Genomic DNA, 23,282 nt, shown 5'->3' with positions numbered 1-23,282 from the left:
TGACATCACTTTTGATTTGTCTTAATATGAGTGGATTCCAAAAGCAAAAGCTCTGGATCCGAAATTGGGTCCGTGAGTCCAGCATGGCACCCTGCCAAAGCTGAACCTGATTAAAACAAACCGAACCGAATTAATCGTAATATATGGTTCGGGTCCACGTCTGGTGTTAAGATTATAATTGGGTGAGCATTTTATACCTATTTCCATGATCGGTTCTTCTTGGAATGGGTCCGACAGTCCTCCTTACAGATCCTCCTACATTTGATCATCGGGTCGGGTCCATGCAAAAAAAACTCGTAGAACGCTATCATATCCCTCACGTCATCATCATTCTTTTAAATCGGTGGGAATATCAAGAGCCGTTGGCGTTGGATGCTTTGCTTAATTGCTTCACTACCCGCGAGTGTGCATAAGCTCATCTCAGGTACTTGTCAAGTCGTAGGGCCAAAAACACTGAAACGCCGGAGTCAAAAGTCTACAGACTCTACACCTTCTGTCGTGGCTTTTGGAGTAGCTTTTCCTTTTTGGCGAAATAAAGAAAAAGAGGCGATGGTAGCGTCAGCTCTGCTGTACTGATTGGGTTTCCTTCATCGGTTTCCTCTTCTCGCTTAGGCGTGAAGTAACCACCTCCTCCAAGGCTCCGACTCTGTCTATCTTGTAGTTTAAAGTTTAAACTTTATTTGTTTAACGGGCTTTTGATATTTGCTGCAGAGACTGATTGGAAGGAGATATGGAGGAGAGTGTCGCAGGGAAGAAGGGAAAAACTATAGATAAAAGCTTAATGGATCTGGTATTTTCTTGGTCTCTTGATGATATACTCAACCAGGATCTGTACAAAGACCAGGTTTGCTATTTTTCTCCTCTCTCTCTCTCTCAGAATTTTTTTTTTCTTTTCTGTTTTTAGTCTGATTTACGTAGATTTTCCACTTTGATATCTGATGAAGGATTGATTTCTCATTGATTGTTGCGGTTAAAATTCAAATAAACTTCTAGTGGTGTTAAGCAAGCTCGTTATGGGGTGCTTAGGTTTCTTCTCTGGTTGACCCACCTATTTTGCCACGCGGATTGATGATGTGGCTAGATGTTCATAGGGTAGGACCAGGAGGCCCCTTGGCTTTTGAGTTTTCCATGTGACCATTCTTCTACTTTGGAACACCGAACCCCTTAGAAATTTTGCCCGAGTGGGATCCCAAGAAGATTACAAGGTCGTTCAGAATTCTTCTCCGAACGACTCCGCTATGAAAGAGGGCTGCGAGTGGCTGGCAACACGGAATCATGGCTGCATGTAAACTTCGTGCACCTCTGATACGCTGGGTGGTCTTAGTGTGGAGTGATGGTGCCATGGCGGTATCCTTATGGCTTGAATTGTGGTGCCGGAGTTTTCGAGAAGATACGTTGTTCTCGCCTTATGGTGTCCTAGCCCTCGTTTGGGAGGGCTTCCAGATAGCGGCTTCTGGCGTTGCATGCGTCATGGAATCCGGAAAGCCGAAAGTAGGCTTACATGAGCCCCAGAATCGACTTTCCGGTGAAGCAGGCAGCTTCTCGGACGCGGCTCGGTCGACGCAGCTCAATCACCTCATAAGCCCAAATATCGACTTTTGTTGCATTTCCGTTTCGATTCCACGTAAGCGACACATAAGCAATGTGATTTCGTTATATGAATGGGGTGTTCGGAAACTATTACAAAAGAAAAAACGTTTTCTTGTATTGGTGGGGGCATTCGGCATTCCCACTTTCGTTGTCGTTTTTGTGGTGTCCAATCACCAATGGGCAATGGCACCTGACCGCGCCTGTGCGTCTCTGATAAACTGAAACTATAATAAACTTGGGGAAATTGTCCAAAACTGACCATGAGTTTTCAGTATCTCTCTTAAATTTATCACACAATTTTTCAAAATGTCTAAAACTCACAATGTTACTAATTTGACTTAAACAGACTAATATATTACCATTTTAGCCTTCATAGAAAAATATAAAATATATACAAAATAAATTAACGGGTCTTAATATATTACCATTTTAATATTTAGACATGAAAAAAAGGAAAAAGTTCAAAAACATAAAAACATAGAAATTAAAAAAATATAAAAATATATAGAAATTGCAAACAAAATAAAAAATTATTTTAAAATTATAGAAACTATAGAAATTGAAAAACAAAATCAGAAAATAAAAATTGTAGAAAAAACACCAAAAATTATAGAAAAACACAGAAATTACAAATAAATAACAAAAAATACAGGAAAATTTATAGTTGTAGAAAATAGAAAATGTAAAAAAAACAGAAATTATAAAAAACATTGGAAATTATTACAAAACACTAAAAATGTGAAAAAAAAACAAGAAAATTGAAAACTGAAAAAGACCATTTTTCCTCTAACTCGCTGTTCAAGGGTAATTTGGTCATGAAATTTATTATTTATGCTGACATGGACACCTCCGTTAAGAAGCATTAACGGTGCACTAATGGATGGTGAGTTTTGGAAAATAAAAACTTACTGACAAGGTGAGTTTAAGACATTTTAAAAAGTTGTGGTTAGTGTAAGGGAAATGTTGAAAACTCATGGTGAGTTTTAGACAATTTCCCACAAACTTATTTTTTGCCAAAAAAACCCTAATAACCTAATATAGTTTGTGAGGCCAGTTTTTTTCCCTTTTAATATGTATATATTTCTTTTTAATATAAATACATTTTTTTTTAATTTTAATTTGTGTTTATTATTATCTCTATCTAAACAAATAATCTCTTTACTTTACATATATTCTACTTTATTTACATACATATATGTATGCATATTTACATTTTTTACATGTTTATAATATTAAACTATATTTATTTACATAAATATATGCATGCTAACATAATATTTATTTCTTTCTTAGCTTAGTTACTTTTTTTTACATGTATTTTAAAACAGAACCAATGTTTTCCAAATTTTATTTTGCATTAGTTTATACATATATAAATGCATACACATATACATATAAGATCTAACTAAATTTATTTGTAATTTCTTTGTTCATTTTGGGATACAATTTACTTATTTCATACTCTATTTACTATATATATAATATAATATGATTTATATGTTTTTTAAATTTTTATTTCCAGTTTTCTTTCACATCTGTAACTTTTGTCTACCTAAGCCAAAAGTAACACTATTAGCCCATTCCTTACATTTTTTTTTGAACATAACATACATTAAAAGACCTAAAAACCCCTAGGTGTGTACATTATGGATTCATCACTCCCCTTTAAGCTAAGGTTTTAAAAGGTGAATGGTGGAGGCAATGCCGTTGTTCTTGAAGAGGCTAGGCAAGGCCTCAATGCGTTTTGCGTGTCTACAAAAAAGTATATACTATTAAAGTAATTCATATCTTTTGAGTTCTAAAGTTATACACCTACAAGAAATGTTGCCTTTGTCAACAGATGACATTTGGTACAAAAAATGGATTGTATTAGCTGTTCATTTATGTAGGAAATCAAACGGAGATGTTATGTAGAAGTGTCTTCAAGAATTTGTGGAGTGTTGGGCTTAGGCACTTGCTTGGCATGACGCTTTGTCCATTTAGGAGAGTCCATGCAGCACTGCAAAAAAGTCTAAAATTATATGTAGAAATTGTGTATATATCCCCCCTCCCCTCATGACAATTTGAAATATTATTTATTCATTTGATAGTTATATTATAAATTTATTTTATTAATTATATGCCTTTTATTACAAATGATTTTTAACTTTTCTTCTGTATTTTACTTTATATTTAAAATCTTCCCTATTTCCTTGATGTGATCAATATAATTAAAGGAAATACATTGTTTACTTGGTCAATGTATTTTAACTTATTTCTCAAAATAAACTAATTTATTAATCCTTTTCAAATAAATAAATTTTACTACGAATTTTCAATTAGGGCCTGTTCGTTTGCACTGAATTCTGAAGTCTGAATGCCTCTGGAACTGTAATAATTACTTAGTTGGTGAACTTTTCTTGGTTCTGAAGTCTGAATGCAGAGAATATTGTTCTTAAATCTGAATGCTGAATTCTGAAAAGTATCAAATGACCATTTTAACCTTGGATATGCAAATTTTGTTTAACTATTTAAAAAATTATTTAACAATTAATTAAATGAATATAAAATAATTAATAAAAGTAGAATTGATCTGAAATAATTAATAATTGTTTATTAAGAGATATTTAGTACATAATATTTTATTAGTTATTTAATAAAAATTAAATAAGTAAATAATAATTATTCAATAATTGAGAATATAATAAAATAATGATTCATATATAATAAAATATTTATTTTAATTTACAGTATTTACTAAATTAAATATTTTAATAGTTAATTATTAAATAAATAAAAATAAATTATTTCAATAATTAATTATTTATTTTTAATATTTGTGTGAATGTTTAATTAATTAAAAATTAAAATTAATGTAATCATATTCATTATTAAAATAATTAAGAGTTGTTAATTATATTATTTAAATAATTATATAATTATTATTTTTGTGGTTAAATATTAATATATTTTAATAATTATTTAAGTAATAAATAATGATTGAAATGGTTATTGTAATTATTAAAAATACATATTAAAAAAATTAATTTATTTAACTATCCATTATTAAACTAAATTATATTGTTATTAATTACTACTACTACTACTACTACTACTACTACTACTACTACTACTACTACTACTAACAATAATAATGGGTTTTATGTCCATATTAGAACTGATGTGTGATATTAGAATGGAAGCATGGTGTAGTGGTGACCAATCACAACCCCCTGTGAATTTTGTTGAAAACCCCCCTGATTGGTTACTACTTTTATGATGCTAGTTGATTGGTTTTGGTTTTTCTCCAGTATGATGTCTTTTTGGCATTATAGTCAAACCCATTTTTATTTAATATGATAAACGATACTATTAGAGACATGCCCAGATTTTCTAATAAATTTGTAATTTTTTCTATATTTTTTTTCTGTTTTTATTAGATAAAGATTGAGTTGTTTAGCTTGGAAAGTTGAGCAACTGACCCCTGACCTATCACTTGGAGGGAAATGTAGTCCCAATAAGTTTTTGGTACATTGATTTTTATAAGGCTCCATTTGGGGAGAGTGCCAATGCAAATACTGTCATTTTCATGAATGGATGAACCTTGCATATTTGTATTTTCACTCTTCCCAAATGGAACCAAAATGTTTTAACCTGCGATCAAATCGATCAAGGTTTTAAAAGGCTAGAGCCGCTAGAGGTGGAGGCAAGGTGGTTGGATGTTGAAGATGTGAGACCTAAGCCTCACAGCACCTCAAATTACACAAACACATGCTCATATATATACACATATTAATAATTTTTAATTTTTATGTATGTATAAATTTATTTTACTTACCTATTCTTTTTATTACTTACCTATTCTTTTTAATTTTTATGTATGTATAAATTTATTACATAAACACATGCTCATATTTTTGTGTATCTTTTTATATCCAATTTACTTACCTATTCTTTTTATTACTTATGTATCCTAGAAAAATGTATATATTCTTTTAATATGAAATCTTATGTTTTTAAATGTTTATTTTGGATTTTGTTTTATGTTTTCCACCAAAGAATGTTTTATGTTTATAACTTTCTCTATCCAAATTAAACAATATATGCATATATACACTATTTTTTGTTATTTAATGGTTATAACCTTCCCAAATAAAATAATATATTTACTTAATTTGCATATTTCCTACTTCATTCACGCATATACAACAATCTGAAGTTTTTTCTAATTTCTCTATACATTTTTGGGTATAATTTATATCTTTATATTTTGCTTTTAATTACATGTATATTCATTTTAGTATGATATATATGTATTTGTTAATTTTATCTTGTATTTAGTTTTACATTTATATCCTTTTATACTTGAACAAAAGAATCAACAACAACAAATAGCCCCTGGCCCAAGTGCCATGCGGAATTTGTCTGTACAATGTTTGTATAGAGGTATTTTGGTTGAATACAATAAGATTAGAACATTGGAAAGAAACCCTAGTGAATATTTCATCGTGGCCAATTTATTTATTTATTTATTGATAAGTAAAAGTGAGCTTTGTTAAACAGTTAAAAATGACATTACGTGTATCCCTTAGAGAGGCATGAGATGCAACCTCTCTCATCTGTACAATTTATTTATTAGAACTAATCATGTGTCATGGGTGGACATCTAAATGTAGATGCATTCTCACATGTGGTACATTGGAAAATAGAGTGGAGATACTATTCTAACATGTACATTCAAAGGTATATTTTTGGGTTAAAAGAGATATTATGAGAGGGATTTGAGTTTAAATTGTTTTATTTATTATAAACTAATAAAATAATAAGAGTTTTAAAATCATAGATGTTGATGACCATAATTATAATAAGAGTTTTATTGTCCATATTAGAACCGGTGTAACAAAGACAAGTAATCAAAGCATAGTGTAGTGGCAAATTTGTTGACTTTCAACTTAAAGGCCCAGCTTCAAAACCCATTTGACTTGGCGAATAGGTCCCATATTAGACATTAAGTTTCATTTATCATACTGTAAAGGAATACACTTGTATAAAGTCATGTGCGATTAATGAATATACCTTACTCTCTCTCTCTCTCTCTATATATATATATATCTATTAGAGAAATTTCTAGATTTTCTAAAAAATTATCATTTTTGTTTGACTTAGATGGTCGAACTGCTGACTAAGGATGATCATTTCCAGCTTGGCCTAGGCTGGGGAACACATCAAGTTCAGAAATTTCGGGGTTGGGTCTGGTTTGGTCTGCAAAATATTGCTATAATGTATACATATTTTATGTACATACATATGTATGTTTTATTTTATAACATATCACATATGAATATTATAAAATGACACATGGTGTATATTTTATTATACCATATAAGCTAACATAATATATATATATATACATCTTTGGAATAAAATCCAGTTGAAAGCCGTGTTTTGGGCACGTTCACGTGGTCATCTTGGAAGATTCCCACTCTCTTGCTATAACTGAGCTGTCCTCCCCCCGAGGGGGAACGTAAAAGCCTTATCCCTCGAGAAAAGCAAGGTACAAATCCAGCAATCCTAAGACAAATACAATTACAGCTCACTGCTTTGGTCGGTTCGTTCTGGTGGACGAATAAAAGCCCGTATATTGAGGGCCAGGCCAGACCTTAAGTGTTGGGCCTAAGCCTGGCCAAGAATTTTGTGGACTTGATTTGGGCCTGAGTTGGTCTGGGCCTGCACACAAAAACCTGGGCCCGGGCCTGAAAATTTGCAGGCTGGGCTGGGCCAGACCAAGAATGGTCGCCCCTAGTTCTGTTTGGAGTTTTGTTGAGTATTCTGATTTCTTTTTTCTATACTGTTTGATGGTAATGAAAAACATTTATTCTCATATGTTTATTTGCTTTTGTATCCTTTTTTACCTTTCTTTAAATGGAAAGTAAATAATTCATTTTAGGACTAGAAATTTAGTATGCTTGATAATTTTAGTGTCCTAATCCTAAAAGCTATTATTTCTGGAGAAGGTTTTTTTTTGACACATCTTAAACTTTGTCATACAGTTCCCTGCTTTTCATACAAGTATGAAACTCTCAAGTCCTTGTTTCCTTCTAATCCTTGTTATTGACTGGTTAATTGTTTTTTGTGTGATAGTTTTATACTACTTAAATGAGACATATTATCTCCTTGTTTAAATTGAAAATATAGCATTTATTTATGCCTTTTGTAGGTGGAAAAGATTCCAGAAACATTTCTATCGGTGGAGCAATATCTTGGGTCATATAGGTTACCTTTAATAGAGGAAACACGTGCAGTATTGTGTGAAAGTTTGGAGGCTATGTCAAAGGCCCCCATTGCTGAAGTAATCTCCCTCCAGGAGTGCAAACCATATGGTTCATTAATATATGATATTAAGGTTGATTCCTGGAAAAACAAATTTGGATCTGGTGGTAGGGAACCCTACAAATCATTGCCTGGTGATATTTTTCTTTTGACTGATGTAATACCTGAAACTGTTTATGATCTACAACGATACGGAAGGTTTTGTACTTTTGCTTCAATTGTTAAAGTTGAGGGTGAAGATCCAGGGGTCGATTTTGAAGTTGAAGAAAGTGGAGACATGTCTTTGTATCTTAAAGTCAAAGCTTCAAAAGCTATTGAAGTCAAAGAGGGAATGCAAAACTCACTTTTTGCTGTTTACCTGAGAAATATAACAACAAACAGGAGAATATGGATGGCATTACATGCTTTGGGAAATTTGAAAGTTATCAAGGAGATATTATGCAGTAGTTCCCTGGTACTAAATGTTCATTTACTGCTTTTTTAGTCAATGTAGAGAGAATGCTAAGTTACATTCACGAACTGGCAAGGGCTGTTTCAGCCCTTGGAGAGTGCACATGGTGCATGTGAATGGGAAGCTGCCAATAGTGGTACCCAGATATAGCATGGACACATGCTAGGTATTGCACATAGAATATGCACTAGAAATTGAAGTCTCAAACATGACATGCATGGTTCCTACGCACAGGAGGTATCTGGGTATAATATGCTATCAACATCCATTAATATGTCATACTAAGTACTAACTTAGGAGGTTTTCTGTAAAGTTGTTTTGGTTGGAGCTCCCAAGGCACATTCTACAGGTTATGGTCAGGAACCGAAATGACCATGAATGGTCTGAAAGAAAAATTTACCATCTGGATGCTAGCATTGATCTTTCATTTCAGTTAAATAACCATAATTGTGTACAAATTTTGCCAAGTTTATACTGCATAATCTTTTAGGTGGTATTTGTAATCTTGGATGTGGATTGCCTATCGCCATATCTGTGACTTGTCTCCTCAAATAACACAGTATTGGAGCTTCCCTTCACTGTGGATGTACCTTAGGTGGTGTCTTACTAAAGTATCAATTATCTAGTTAATGTAAACTTTGATCCAATTTTGATTTTGTCCTTCATGTTGTTATTATTTTGTCAAATACTTAATTTTTAATTTTACCTTTATTTTATATCATTAAAGTTTAGATTAAATAGAGGAAGAGTTTTGGAGTTTATGCTGTTCTATATACTCAAACTGTAAAAGTGTTGGTAATATAATTCTTTGATGCTTGTGCCATCATGTTTTGTAGGTGGAAGAAAGCTGTGATATGTGTCAATCACACAGTCAGGATAGCATTTTGACCAATAAATTTGGTGTGGCTTTATCATCTAAGTTGAATGAATCCCAAATTGATGCTGTACTGAGTTCTATTTCTACAATACACTGCAAGCATAGATCTTCTGTTAAGCTTATCTGGGGTCCTCCTGGGACAGGAAAAACAAAAACTGTCGGTTTATTGATACAGACCTTCTTAAGATTGAATTGCAGAACCCTTATTTGTGCCCCAACCAATATTGCAATCAAAGAAGTGGCATCACATGTTCTTAGGCTTGTTAAAGAGTCCTTCCAAAATGAGTCTGGTGAGGATCTCTCATGTTGTTCATATGGAGATGTACTTTTGTTTGGTAACAAGGACCGATTGAAAGTGCTTGATGATTTTGAGGAGATTTTTTTGGATTACCGTGTTGAGAAGCTTTTACACTGCTTTCAGAGGCTAACTGGATGGAAGTATCGCTTTGCTTCTATGATAGAATTTCTTTTACACTGTGTTTCTGAGTATAATATTTACTTGGAAAATGAGGCAAGCAAAAATGAAGAGGCTAGACGGGAGAATGAGACTTGCAAAGAGGAAGTCCTTTCATTTCTTGGATGGACAAGAAATCGATTCAAGGCAATAGCTTTGGAGCTTCGAAAATGTCTTGAAACTTTCTGCATTCATCTGCCTAAACATATAATTTCAGAACATAATTTCCAGAGAATGATTTCCGTTCTTGATCTTCTAGATTGTTTTGACAATCTCTTACATCGTGATGATGTGGTTGACAAAGAACTAGAGAAATTATTTTCTCATTCAGATGTTGAGAATATATCTCTTCCTGCCGTAGATATATTTGTGTGCAAAACTGTTAATTGTTCTACATCAGTTGTACTGCATAGGACAAGAAATGAATGCATCTCCATTCTTAGATCCCTCCGTGCTTCTCTTGAGGAGCTTGATCTTCCACAATTTACAGATAAACATTCCATAGGGGAATTTTGCTTCCGAAATGCTTCCCTCATTTTCTGCACTGTTTCTAGTTCTTTTAAGTTGAATTCTGTAGTAATGGATCCAGTGGAGATGCTGGTTATTGATGAAGCCGCTCAGTTAAGGGAGAGTGAATCAGCAATACCCTTACAACTTCGTGGTCTAAAGAATGTTATACTGGTTGGTGACGAGTGTCAGCTACCAGCTATGGTTACCAGCAAGGTATAGGTATAGTTATTTAGTTTTTAGAGTTACAATTATAGTTCTTCATTGATATGAGTACATAACGATCAGTAGCTCACATGCATGGGTTATTAGGACATACTATTTACTGGCCCTACTTATGATATTTCCCATCCTGTTAAGTTTTTTTAATGTCAGCTTTATGTTCTCTATAAATTAAAATTAAAATAGAGCTGAATTCATACATTATTTCATTATTTGGTAGGTTGCAATTGAAGCTGGTTTTGGAAGAAGTCTGTTTGAGAGATTGAGTTTATTGGGACATCCAAGGCATCTGCTCAACAAACAATACCGTATGAATCCTAAAATTAGTCTTTTCCCAAATGCCAAGTTCTACATGAACCAGATTTTAGATGCTCCAGAAGTTAAGGATATACATTATGAGAAGAGATATATTTCTGGGCGTATGTATGGTCCTTATTCCTTCATAAATATTTCTGATGGTAGGGAGGTATTAGATGATGTTGGGCATAGCTGGAAAAATATGGTGGAGCTTGCTGTGGTTATAAAAATATTACAGAAACTTTTTAAAGGTATTTAGATTTTGAGTTGAATGGCTATATTTTTATAGTGAATTTATGATCCATTTTTATTTTTTAAATGTACAATCAGCTTCAACCATTTTAAGTTAAAATTTTCTATTTTTATTTTTAGTTCTTTTGATATTATTCATTGCTTTGATCATGGATTCCTTCCTTTGCTCCATCAGATATTAAAAGACATAATTTCTGTTTGGTGATATACTGTTCAAGAATCATTGGTCTCTCTGTAAAAGATGTATCTGGTGGCATAACTTGTTTTATTCGTTCATTAATCTCTTCTAATGGGGTTTGATTTGGTTATGGAAAACACTTTGGAGCGAATGGTTTTTAAAGTGTAAACTTTAGAAATAGCAACATTATAGATTTTGCACTCATCACTGTTCATTTTTTATTTTTATGAATCTCTTTATGGATTTTTAATGGTACATTTATGTTTATGTACTTCAATAAGACATTAGTGATGAAATTGAGCATACTACTGGGCTTTCATCTAGGACCATATTTCTTGACAAATAGTCATGTTATAGTTGATGCATATCATTTTTGGTAATGCTTTCTTTTTATTTCTTCAAAGAATGCATCCATTGTAAGGTATATCTAGAAATTTTGTGGTACTAAGTGATGTTTTATTGGTTTTGGTATATGGTATCCTGCTTTTTGTACAAATATCTAAAATGATGGAAGCAAGAATTAGATATCAGTAATAAGTGTCTACTCTCTGCTTGCATCCCATTTATGGTTTTTTATTATTTTCACTGTTAGTACAATGGTTTCATGTTTTAATCTTGATTGCTTCTTAGAGAAAGGCTTCATATATTTTGCAGCATGGGATGGCTCAAGGCAGAAGCTTAGAATTGGTATTATATCCCCGTACATTGCACAAGTTTCTGCAATTCAAGAAAAACTAGGCAACAGATACGAAAAGTTTACAGGAATTAAAGTGACTGTGAATTCTGTTGATGGATTCCAAGGTGGTGAGGAAGATATCATAATAATTTCCACGGTCAGATCTAATACTTATGGATCAATTGGATTCATGACTAATCATCAGCGAACTAATGTTGCTTTGACAAGGGCAAAGTATGTCTTACATGCTTTTAGATGCATTGCGAGAATTTATCTTCTTGTCAATTTATGCTAGATATTGTAAATTCAATTTATTTCTCATTGACTCCTTTTTCCTTTGTAGGCACTGTCTTTGGATTTTGGGGAATGAAAAAACTCTGATTAATAGTGCATCTATCTGGGGAGAATTAGTATGTAATGCAAAGGATCGTCAGTGCTTTTTCAATGCTGATGAGGATAAGGATCTTGCAAAAGCAATATTACAAGTCAAGAAAGAGATTGGTGAGATAGACGATTTACTTAGAGGAGATTCTATACTTTTCAAAAGTGCAAGGTGGAAGGTAATTTGGTTAGGGTGCTTGCCTTTCTTATGCTACAGTATTACATTGGCATTCCTGCTTTTGGCTGCTAATTGGGCACATTTATTCTATACAATATTTTAGTTCTGGTCATATCTTACTTTTTTTTCCCACTCTACAACTCCAGGTTCTCTTTAGTGATAACTTTCGGAGATCATTTGGAAAACTTAAGAGAACCGAAACACAAAAGTCAGTAATTAATCTACTTTTGAGGCTTGCAAATGGTTGGCGCCCAAAGAAGATAAACTATATTTGCGAAAGCTCATCTCAGCTTGTCAAACAGTTCAAGATTGAATATTTGCATGTCATTTGCTCATTAGAAATAATAACATTTTTTCTGTATGCTAGTAATCTATTTCCTTGCTCATCAATGGGAATTTCTTACCCTCTCTTTTACTTTTTGCCTTTCTACGAGCTTCTTTTCTTTTATTCTGGGTAGGTCTTATGTCTTAAATTGTCTTATCATTATTATTAGCTTCTTTTTATGGTAAAACATTATTATTAGTATTAGCTTATGAGACTTATAGATACTAGACAAGAAGGAGATTGATCCCCCAACCCCAAAAGAAAATTCATCCATAGAAAATAAACATCATAAAACATAAAATGACAAAGAAAAGTGTCATAGGCGCAGCTTGGGCCATGCCAAATTAGGAGAAATAGCCGCTGACTGAATACCTCCCTTCGAAGACGTCACACCGCTGGTAGCATCCGAAGAAGCTGAACCAGAGCCAACCATGGCGGCCTTAAAATTCATGATCGAACCCTAAAGTTTTGATACCATGTGGCGAAATATAGAGGGAGAGGGAAAAGAGAAATTTCTTTATTGATAATAAAAACATGTTGAGCATACAACTTAAATAAGAAAAGATAGGAAAGGCAGACCCCTAGAATCTCTCGCAATCAGGGATTGACTAAATCTTTCCCTTAATCCTAGGATATGACTTTCCTAAAATTATTCAAATCTAATCCTTCCTAAATTTATTCAAATCTCTTAATCAATCAAATCCTATCTTTCTTACTTTACCGACACCATGACCTAGGATTTTGTTGTGATTTCACTTCCTTTTTAAATTCATTTTTTCAAATAGAATAGATTGGAGAAGGGACAATGAAATAAACAGACTGCAAAGCATCTCAGTGGTAAGCCTTTGTATACTTAAGGAATGAATTATTTGTTGCTTATTGTTTATTTATGCTTTTATAAAACTTAGGGTTCCTGCTTAAAAATGACAGGAAAGGATTTACTAGATTCTGTTACAGATGAAAGTTTCTTGTTTGTATTTTTTGGGTACTTTTTTAATAAACATGAAGTCCAAATCCAAACAACTATTTTTTTCTGCTTGTATTTCTCGTATTTGCTCTTCCATCTATATTTTTATTGTCTTGTTTGTATTTTTCTTCTTCACCAACATTTAAAACCTTGGTTCAATGGATGTTCTTTAACTTAGAATACTTTTTTCAGGAACTTTTTTTGTTTTGTCTTTAACTGTTTTTTATTGGAAAGAATAATTATACTGGTTGGGTCAGGTACTTAGGTTGGTTCAGGTTTGACCCTATAGGGTTGGGGTGGGTTCGGAAATTACATCCTTTTAACTTGGGGCGGGGCTGTTTCAGGTGGAGGCAACACAGGGTCAGGTTAGGGTTTAGGCAAACCCGTACCAAACCTGATCCGTTGGCATCCCTATTCATCACCCACACATTCCACTGTGATTGGAGAGCAAGCTTAGGCTTAGTCATGGTAGTGTGAGCAGACAAATCTGAGGTTGGATGAAGCACGACTCTTCTACTTTTTTCACTATACACAGGGAAGTAGGCCTGACAAAGAGTGAGATCCCTAGTTCCCTACAAATAAAAAATGCGACTGAGCAATGTCATACTCTGGATTCAATCAGGCTAAAAACTCAAATATCCTGTTCCTTTCTACAAACTTCTTGTACATGTCAGTTGTTGTACAATCAACAGTTGATCAATCTCCTACCAGTTTGGCTGAAAAATGGAGAAATAAGGAGAGGATTATCTCCCCACTTCATATTATTGAGTTGAAGCCTCAACTCATATGCTTTGGCTACATAAGTGTTCAAGAATAAGCTTGTGAAATTCAATCCCTGAGCTCTTTGGTTATCTTCATGACCATATAATTTTTCTGGGTCCATCAGGAATATTTGGAATGAGTAATAGTGAGCTCAACAGTATCACCTACAATAATATATGCCAATTTATCATGACCACCAATTTCAATCTTTGTAGAGTGTTCCCATTCTAAGTCATTTGTGCCATCTAACTTGACTGTAATAATAATGCTACTATTTTGTGAGTCTACAACACTACCTAGAACAATATTGGGTTCCACTCCTTGTTTCACCTCTCTAGAAATAGGGTCCATTGTAGCAGATGAATATAAACAAACTCCAAAATAATCTTCACACCACAATATTTGGTAGATCTAATGAAATTAAACATAGATCTCCACCAACTCTCGGGGTTGAACAAACCTTGGCCTCTAGGAGAAAAGGGGGAAAATGGCCAATCACACCAGACAAGATAGACAACTTTTCAATGGCTGTCGATCTCAATAATACTGAAAGATATGTAAAATAAAATCCAAGCACCACTTCAGAAAGGTCTAACAAGTCCTCTGCAAATTTAGGTCCAATAATCTCTGATTTATTCTTGATTTTGGGTAATAAACTTCAAATTGTACTTCCAAGGTACAAAGTATTGATACACTTGATTTTGAGTATCAAGCGTTTCAACAGGTCAATACTCAAAATTCGTTTACCCTGTCATTCTGATACTTCATCAATAAATATCATAGCACAGATATTAATATTTAATACCATTAAAATGCCTTAACTCTAATTATTTACTGTATCAGTGATGAAAACCGAACTTTGAACCTTAAGTACTTCTAGGCAGCAAAGATCAGCCTTCTCAATTACTCGTGTCCATTGTGATTTCAGCAGCATATAATCAACAAAAAATTCAAAAAATATGTAGAAAAGACAGGGATAATAGAGGAGAAAAGAGGTAGGAGAAGAGAGTGAGAGAGAACAATCAATTGAGTGGGTTAGAGAGAACACCCGACGTTCGTATTAATTGGCCCAAGTAAAATTTAAAATTACACATCTGCCCCTAATTAGTGGCAGCAAAAGAAGAGAAAAAGTAAAGGCCCATGGAAGACCCGCAACCCATAAACATAACAAGTAAAAGAAATAAAAGCCCAAGAAGAATGAATGGAATAGCCAATCTGTCAATACTAACTAATAAGATCACTTGAAGAAGAAAGTGGAATAGAAGAATAGTCCAACAAGTATAGGCTATTAATTTTTTCCCATAACCATTTGTTATCCCTTCAGCTAGATCCTGGAAAACATAATAATTAGGAAACATGTTATTTTGTGTTTCAGAATCCTAGTAAAGCTACTTCAAGATAACACATGATTTGACTGTTGAGGAACGTGTAAAACATAAAGAAGCATGGTAGTGGCATATTGGATATTTCCCCTTCAAAAAAATTATGAATAGCGATCCATTTGCAATTCTAACTGTATCCCTACTGGAGTATAATTGAGGACATAATTAGTCATATGATTAGAGACCACTAAGTCAATGGCCTAGGACTGAGGAAACATGTATATGAAAACATGGTTTGTAAAGGCATATTAAGTGAGCAAAAGAAGTCTTGACAATAGTAGAGGATTGAGTTTAAAGATAAGTTTCAACTATGATGAGTTATCTCCTCTGTGGCATTGGCAAGACTTGAAATTATTTGATCTTCAAACAAATTAAAAGGAAGCAAGTATTCTTCAAGAAAAAAGGAAGCAAGAAATAGATGTAAATAGAAATGGAGGAAAGTAAAGTAGAGTAGTTCAATGTGAAAAATAAGATACGTTCAGGTATCGTCTGCCCTCTAGAGCTCTCTTATGTTTGTACAAGTACTCTGCAGTTTTATTATATAGGTTAAATTGTTTATTCCTCCCATGGAGTTTTTGGTTAAACTTTTATCACCCTTCAGTTATACCCCTACTAACTAATACCTCCTTTGACAACAAAATTACAGGGGGTTTGTTAACATAAGAGACAGAATTAAGATAGAACATATATCTTACCGAAATGCCTTTCAACAATAAAACGTTAACTTTACTGTGTTAAATTTATATTTTATTCTATTCTTTTCTGAATCTGTTCTTAACTTTTCATTCCCTTCTTAACATTATGGAATAAAAAAATTTGGCCATTTAAGAAGAATAATGAGGATTTTTTCCATATGATATACAAGAAGGTACCATAAATGCCAAAGTGAACTTTTAAACAGTTCTAAATGTCACTTGAGCACTTTCTGTCACTAAAGCCAATAGCATGTTAATTGAAGGGTGAAACAAGTAACTTAACCCCAAACTATGAGGGTATAATAAGTTAACATGCAAAACCTAGGGGGAGTTAATACTTCGGCCTTGTTCGTTTTCTGGTAAATGGGGGCAAGTAATTTGGTCAGCGGGAGAGTTGACCAACTTACCCACATTCATCAATTGGTATTAGTGGGTTCCATCCATTGATAAAGAAATATTCCTGGCTGTATCATTTACTCAGGTAACTATTATTGTCCACCTACTTGGATAATAAGCAACTTACCCGTCTGGAGAGGAAATTCAGTAAGCACTCTCTCTCTCTCTCTCTCTCTTTCTCTCTCTCTTTCCCTCCTTACCTGGGTAAATTCATATAATAAAAGAACAGGAAGCATGCTTACTCGAGTAAGCTTTACTTGGGAAACACTTGCCTAGATAAGTAAAATGAACAAGGCCTTTATAGTATTTGAACAAAATCCTAGTCCCAATGAAGCTCGGCTCATGAGCCTAATCGAGCCTAGTGTAATAAATAAATAATTTTTATTATATATACATACATAACATACTTACATATAAGTGTATATATATATATAGATATAGGTATAAGTAGAAAACCTTATGTGCTGATTTCGGCCAAGCTTCTTGTGAAAGGAAGAGTAGAAAGTTGGGGGTTCAGCAAGAGACAAAGGAAAGGGAAGAAAAGAGAAGAAGGTCGACTAGGATCGATTTTCTTCCCACTAGCTGCCGGCCCCTCATTCTATTTATAATTAACTTAAGTATGAGATATTACAAAGATGCCATAAGTAGGACGGCAACTCAACCTAAGTAATTACAACTCTTTAAAAAATAAAGACTAATGGGCCCAAGGCCCAACAACATCTTAATTTAAAAGGAAATAAACTAAACACAAGTCGGCCCACTCAACACTCCCCCTCAAGTTGGGAGTAGATGTCATACATCCCCAACTTACGTAGATCATGCTCCAGCTTATTCTTTGCAACGCCTTTTGTGAGGACATCAGCAAGCTGCAGATCAGAAGAAATGTATGGAAGACAAACTTCTCCAGAAGTTACCCTTTCTCTGATAAAATGTCTATCTACTTCAATGTGCTTAGTTCGGTCATGCTGGACTGGATTATGAGCAGTATTAGTTGTTGCCTGGTTATCGCAGTATAGCATCAGAGGTTCTTCTGCCTGAACATCGATTTCTTCCAATAGAGAACGGATCCAGAGAAGTTCTGAAACTACATGTGCCATGGCCCTATATTTGGCTTCTGCACTTGATCTTGCCACAACTGTTTGTTTTTTACTCTTCCATGAGACTAGGTTGCCTCCAACTAGGGTGCACACTCCTGAAGTTGATCTTCTGTCATCGAGGCATCTTGCCCAGTCCACATCTGTATAGGTCTCTAGCTTGAGTTGTCCATGATCAGTAAACAATATGCCTCTGCCTGGATGTCCCTTCAGATAAGCAAGGATCCTGTCAAATGCCTTCCAGTGCTGGTCTCGTGGAGCATGCATGTATTGGCTCACTACACTTACTGCATAGGAGATGTCCGGTCTTGTCATGCACAAGTATAGTAGCCGACCCACAAGTCTTTGGTACCTCCCAAGGTCCTTTACTGGTTCACCTTCTGATGCACTGATTATGTGGTTCTGATCAATGGGGGTGCTAGCTGCCTTTGTTCCAAGTTTCCCTGTTTCTTGGAGAAGGTCCAAGACATACTTCCTTTGAGAGATAAAAATTCCATGTTTCGATCTTGCAACTTCAATGCCTAAGAAGTATCTCAGTTCTCCAAGGTCCTTAATCTCAAATTCCTTATGCAGGTTCCTCTTCAGACTATCAATCTCACTCGTATCATTCCCAGTGACAACAATATCATCCACATAAACAATTAGGATTGACGCCAAGGATCCCCTGCGCTTCACAAACAAGGTGTGATCAGATTGAGTTTGAGTGTAGCCAAAAACCAATCAGGGCCTTTCTGAATCTGTCGAACCATGCTCTAGGGGATTGTTTCAAGCCATATAGTGACTTCTTCAGCTTGCATACCTTTCCCTCTTTAGCATTATCAAAGAAACCAGCTGGAAGATCCATATACACCTCTTCTTGCAGATCCCCATTTAGGATAGCATTCTTCACATCCAGTTGAAACAAGGGCCAAGAGTATGAGGCAGCAAGAGAAAGGAGTATCCGAACAGAGGTCATCTTTGCAACTGGTGCAAAAGTCTCTAGATAATCAATGCCATAGGTTTGTGTGTATCATTTTGCAATAAGTCTTGCCTTGTACCTCTCTATGCTTCCATTTGCCTTATACTTTACCGTGTAAACCCATCTGCATCCAACTGTCTCCTTGCCTTCTGGTAGGTCCACAATCTCCCATGTCTGATTCTTAATCAAAGCCTCCATCTTTTCTTGCATAGCTGCCTTCCACTCAGGTTTGGAGAGAGCCTCACTAACACCCTTTGGTATAGACACAAAATCAAGAGAAGAGAGAAAAGCACGGTAGGAAGGAGAAAGTCCACTGTAGGATAAGTATTGTGATATGCAATGAGCAGTGCACTTCCTCTTCCCTTTTCTAAGAGCAATAGGGAGATCAAGGTTATCTGTAACAGTGTTAGTGGGACCAATGGGAACTGAAATAGTAGAGGGATCAAGAGGAATACCTGGATCTGTATCAGCCAAATCTGGAGTCTCCAAGGGATCGACAGGAAGTGGTGTGAGTTTTGCTGTAGTGGAATCAACCTCCTTATGAAGTCTCTACCGTGAGTAATACTGTGAGACGGAATGCAAAGGGGGGGGGCATGGTAGGTGACATCGAATGGTTGTCAAGCACAGTAGTAGGCACAGGAACTAGAATTGGGAGAGGGATAGACTGCTGACTTACTTCCCCAAAACACTCCCCCTGAGAAGGGTTCGTTGAGAAGAAGTATGTAGATTCGAAAAAAGTGATGTCCATAGTAACAAACCGGTTCCCAGAGACTGGATCATAGCAGCAGTACCCTTTCTGATTCTCTGCATATCCAAGGAAGACACATTTATTTGCCTTGTGATCAAGCTTCAAACGGTAAGGACCAAGAATATGCGCAAAGCAGACACACCCAAACACCCTTAGAGGAATATTGAAACATCTCCCCCTGAGGAAAAAGAAGGCTGAATGGAGTGCTGAATCCACGTATACGAGAAGGCATCCTGTTAATCAGATATACTGCCGTGAGAACAGCATCACCCCAAAAATGAACCGGAACTGTCGCTGTGATCATCATGCTTCTTGCCGTCTCAACAATGTGTCTGTTCTTTCTCTCTGCAACACCATTCTGTTGTGGACTGTAGGAACAACTACTCTGATGGACAACACCATACTCCAACAGATATGAGGCAAGATGTCTCTCAAAATATTCCCTAGAATTGTCAGATCTGAACATCTTGATTCTAGTTTCAAACTGTGTTAATACCATCTGATGGAATTGTCTCACCAAGGATGGTACCTCATCACGTGATTTCATCAAGTAAATCCAGGAATATCGAGAGAAATCATCCACAAACAGGAGAAAATAGCAATAGCCGCCCATAGAGGGAACATGATAAGGGCCCCACACATCCGAATGAATAACATCAAAAAGAGAAGAACATCTTTTATTACTCGGTTTAAAAGAGTGTCTACAATGCTTTCCAAGTTCACAACCTTCACACTTCAACCTTGACAGACTCACAGACTCAAACAGTTTTGGAAACAAAGAACTTAAAGAAGAAAAAGACAAATGGCCCAGACGATTATGCCAAAGTATAATCTGATCCACAAGTTTTGACTCACTGCCCTTGCAAACATGATGACTTTGGTGAATTGGAAGAGTATCCGGGAGGTAGATTCCATTCACTTCACGACCACTCCCAATCGTCCTCTTTGAATCCAGATCCTGCAAGATACAATGTCCAGGAGAGAAAATTACTGAGCAGTTCAGATTCTTAGTCAAACTACTAACAGATAACAAGTTGGTGCTCAATCTAGGAACATGGAGGACAGAGGGTAAACAAATGGAATCATTAATCTTGACAGATCCCTTCCCAACAATAGGAACATGGGATCCATCAGCTGTAGAGACCCTATCTCTACCAGAACTGAGCTGGTAAGAGGAGAAAATGGTGGAGCAATGGGTCATGTGCTCTGAGGCTCCAGAGTCTATAATCCAAGGAGATCTCTCCTTACCTGAAGCAGAAACATAGTTTGCAGTGACATGTGGACTACCTGTGTGGGCAAGGGAGGTAGAGTGAGTTCCACCTGTGCTACCTGTACCTTGTTGTCCGGTTGCGGTTGAATTGGAACTAGCTGTTTCCCTCTGATTCAGAAGTAACCCAAACCTCTCAAGCTCGGCCCTTACTGCAGCAGCTGCAACAGACTCCAAGGCAGCTGTAGTAGGAGGGGCCGGAGTGTCACCAGTAACTGCCATATGTGCATTTCCTTTCTTATTCTTCAATCTGGTTGGCACAAGATGTGGGTGAAGCTTCCAGCAAGTATCTCTTGTATGCTTCGGTTTCTTACAGTAGTCACAGACTAAGTCCCTTTTGTCTTCCTTCTTGTTCTCATTGCCATTCTATTTAGGTTTCACAACACTTACCATAGTAGACTGATCAGTCATGAGATTCTTCATCATTACATCCCTCCTGCACTCCTCCCCTGACACAAATGCATATGCTTCGGAGAGAGTGACACTGTCCTTGGAAAGAAGATGCTGTCGTGCAATGTCATACTCAGGGTTAAGGTCAGCAAGGAATTTGAACACCCTATACTTCTCTAAGTGTCTTTGATAGGTAGTTGCATCCTTGGTGGTTTCCCAAGCAAAGGTCTCTAGATGATCAATCTCCTGCCACAGGGTCTTAAGGACTGAAAAATAAGCTGCAACAGATCTATCTCCCTGCCTAGTAGCAATAATCTGATTTCTTAGTTGATAAGCCCTAGCAACATTCTCCTTCTGTGAATAGGTCTCTGCCACCCCATCCCATATCTCCTTAGCAATGTTTGCCCATAAAAAGTTTTTACTTATATGTGGCAACATAGAATTACACAACCATGTCATTACCATATAATTTTCTTGCACCCACCGGGAGTTGCCAGTTTCGGGTTTTACCTCTTCACCAGTAATATACCCCAATTTTCCACGAGCCTCAATGGCCATCTTTGCAGATTGGGACCATTCCAAGTAATTTGTACCATCCAACCTAACTGTAGTAATGGTTCCGGCTCCGAAGGGGTCTCCAGCACCTCCTTCCACTGGTCCCATTTCATTCCCAGGCTTATATTCAACTCTGTGTCCCTCCATGTGTCTCAAAGAGGTGCAGAAAACAGGTAAAAAATGCAACAAGAATAAACAGAATACCTTCTGGAACCAATGACACTCCTTTTGTGTTCTGGACTTTCTTTCCACGAAAGATTCCTTTTCGGTGGGATGGGGAGAAGAGAGAGAAGAAGCAACCGCCCTCTCTAGAGGCCTCCAAACCACATGGAACTTGAATTGTCCCTTACAAAAAACCAGAGGAACCCTAAAAAAATAGGGCACCACTACCTAGGTCAAAATTGAAGAGTCCAACAAAATCAGGACTTTTCCCCTTTCTCCAGTTTTTCCTGATTCTGATGAGAAACCCTAGACCAGCTATAGGGCATACAGATCCACCAAGAAAATCCAAAAACTGGGCTTACCTGAAAGCTTCGATCAGCCTCTTAAATCTCCATGCAGTCGGCCGATCTAGGGCTGTAGGAACGAATCTCTTCAAGAACCTTCAACCCGCTCTAATACCAAGTAGAAAACCTTATGTGCTGATTTCGGCCAAGCTTCTTATGAAAGGAAGAGTAGAAAGTTGGGGATTTCAGCAAGAGACAAAGGAAAGGGAAGAAAAGAGAAGAAGGTCGACTAGGATCGATTTTCTTCCCACTAGCCGCCAGCCCCTCATTCTATTTATAATTAACTTAAGTATGAGATATTACAAAGATGCCCTAAGTAGGGCGGCAACTCAACCTAAGTAATTACAACTCTTTAAAAAATAAAGACTAATGGGCCCAAGGCCCAACAACATCTTAATTTAAAAGGAAATAAACTAAACACAAGTCGGCCCACTCAACAATATATAATAATATATATTATATAAGATTCTTATTTTTTATGTACAATAGTAAACAATTTTTATAATTCTTAATTTTTTGTATGTGAAATAAAAATTATTTTTATATGTATAATTTTTATTTTTTAGAAAAAGCTTGGTTTGCAGCTGAGCTCAAGTCGAGCCAAGCTTGAATTTGTGAGCTTTTGAACCGAGCTGACCTCAAGCTCAAGTCTCTAGCTCGAATTGAATTTGAGGTCGAGCCTAACACCATTTCTGTGAGCCAAGCTCGAATGGCCATCAAACTATGTTGTTGCTTTTCATTACTTGTTTTGTGTTTTCCTTCTTCAGCTGCTTTGTTGCTTTACTTTATGTTACAATCTATTTTACTCAGATATGACAGGGACTTGGCTTGATAAGGTATTGGTATGGTATTTCCATTAAAACTT

The 23,282-nt window shown here is 35.7% G+C and overlaps 1 protein-coding gene across 1 annotated transcript; it reads left to right on the top strand.

Annotated features, from left to right (window-relative positions):
- Nucleotides 1-365: 365 nt before the first annotated feature.
- Nucleotides 366-23,233, top strand: LOC148855615 (helicase SEN1-like). Its single transcript, XM_088984929.1, has 9 exons — nt 366-619; nt 712-844; nt 7,787-8,353; nt 9,187-10,404; nt 10,631-10,958; nt 11,792-12,047; nt 12,157-12,373; nt 12,519-12,730; nt 23,185-23,233. The coding sequence occupies exons 2-9, from the start codon at nt 731-733 to the stop codon at nt 23,231-23,233; spliced, it is 2,961 nt and encodes a 986-aa protein (XP_088841055.1). The 5' UTR covers nt 366-619; nt 712-730.
- Nucleotides 23,234-23,282: the final 49 nt, after the last annotated feature.

This window comes from Nelumbo lutea, chromosome 4 (genome assembly GCF_056320005.1).
Source record: "Nelumbo lutea isolate HS-2025 chromosome 4, American lotus-T2T, whole genome shotgun sequence".
NCBI lineage: Eukaryota > Viridiplantae > Streptophyta > Magnoliopsida > Proteales > Nelumbonaceae > Nelumbo > Nelumbo lutea.
Note: the sequence above shows the minus strand (reverse complement) of the source record. Positions and strands in the feature narration are given on the sequence as shown.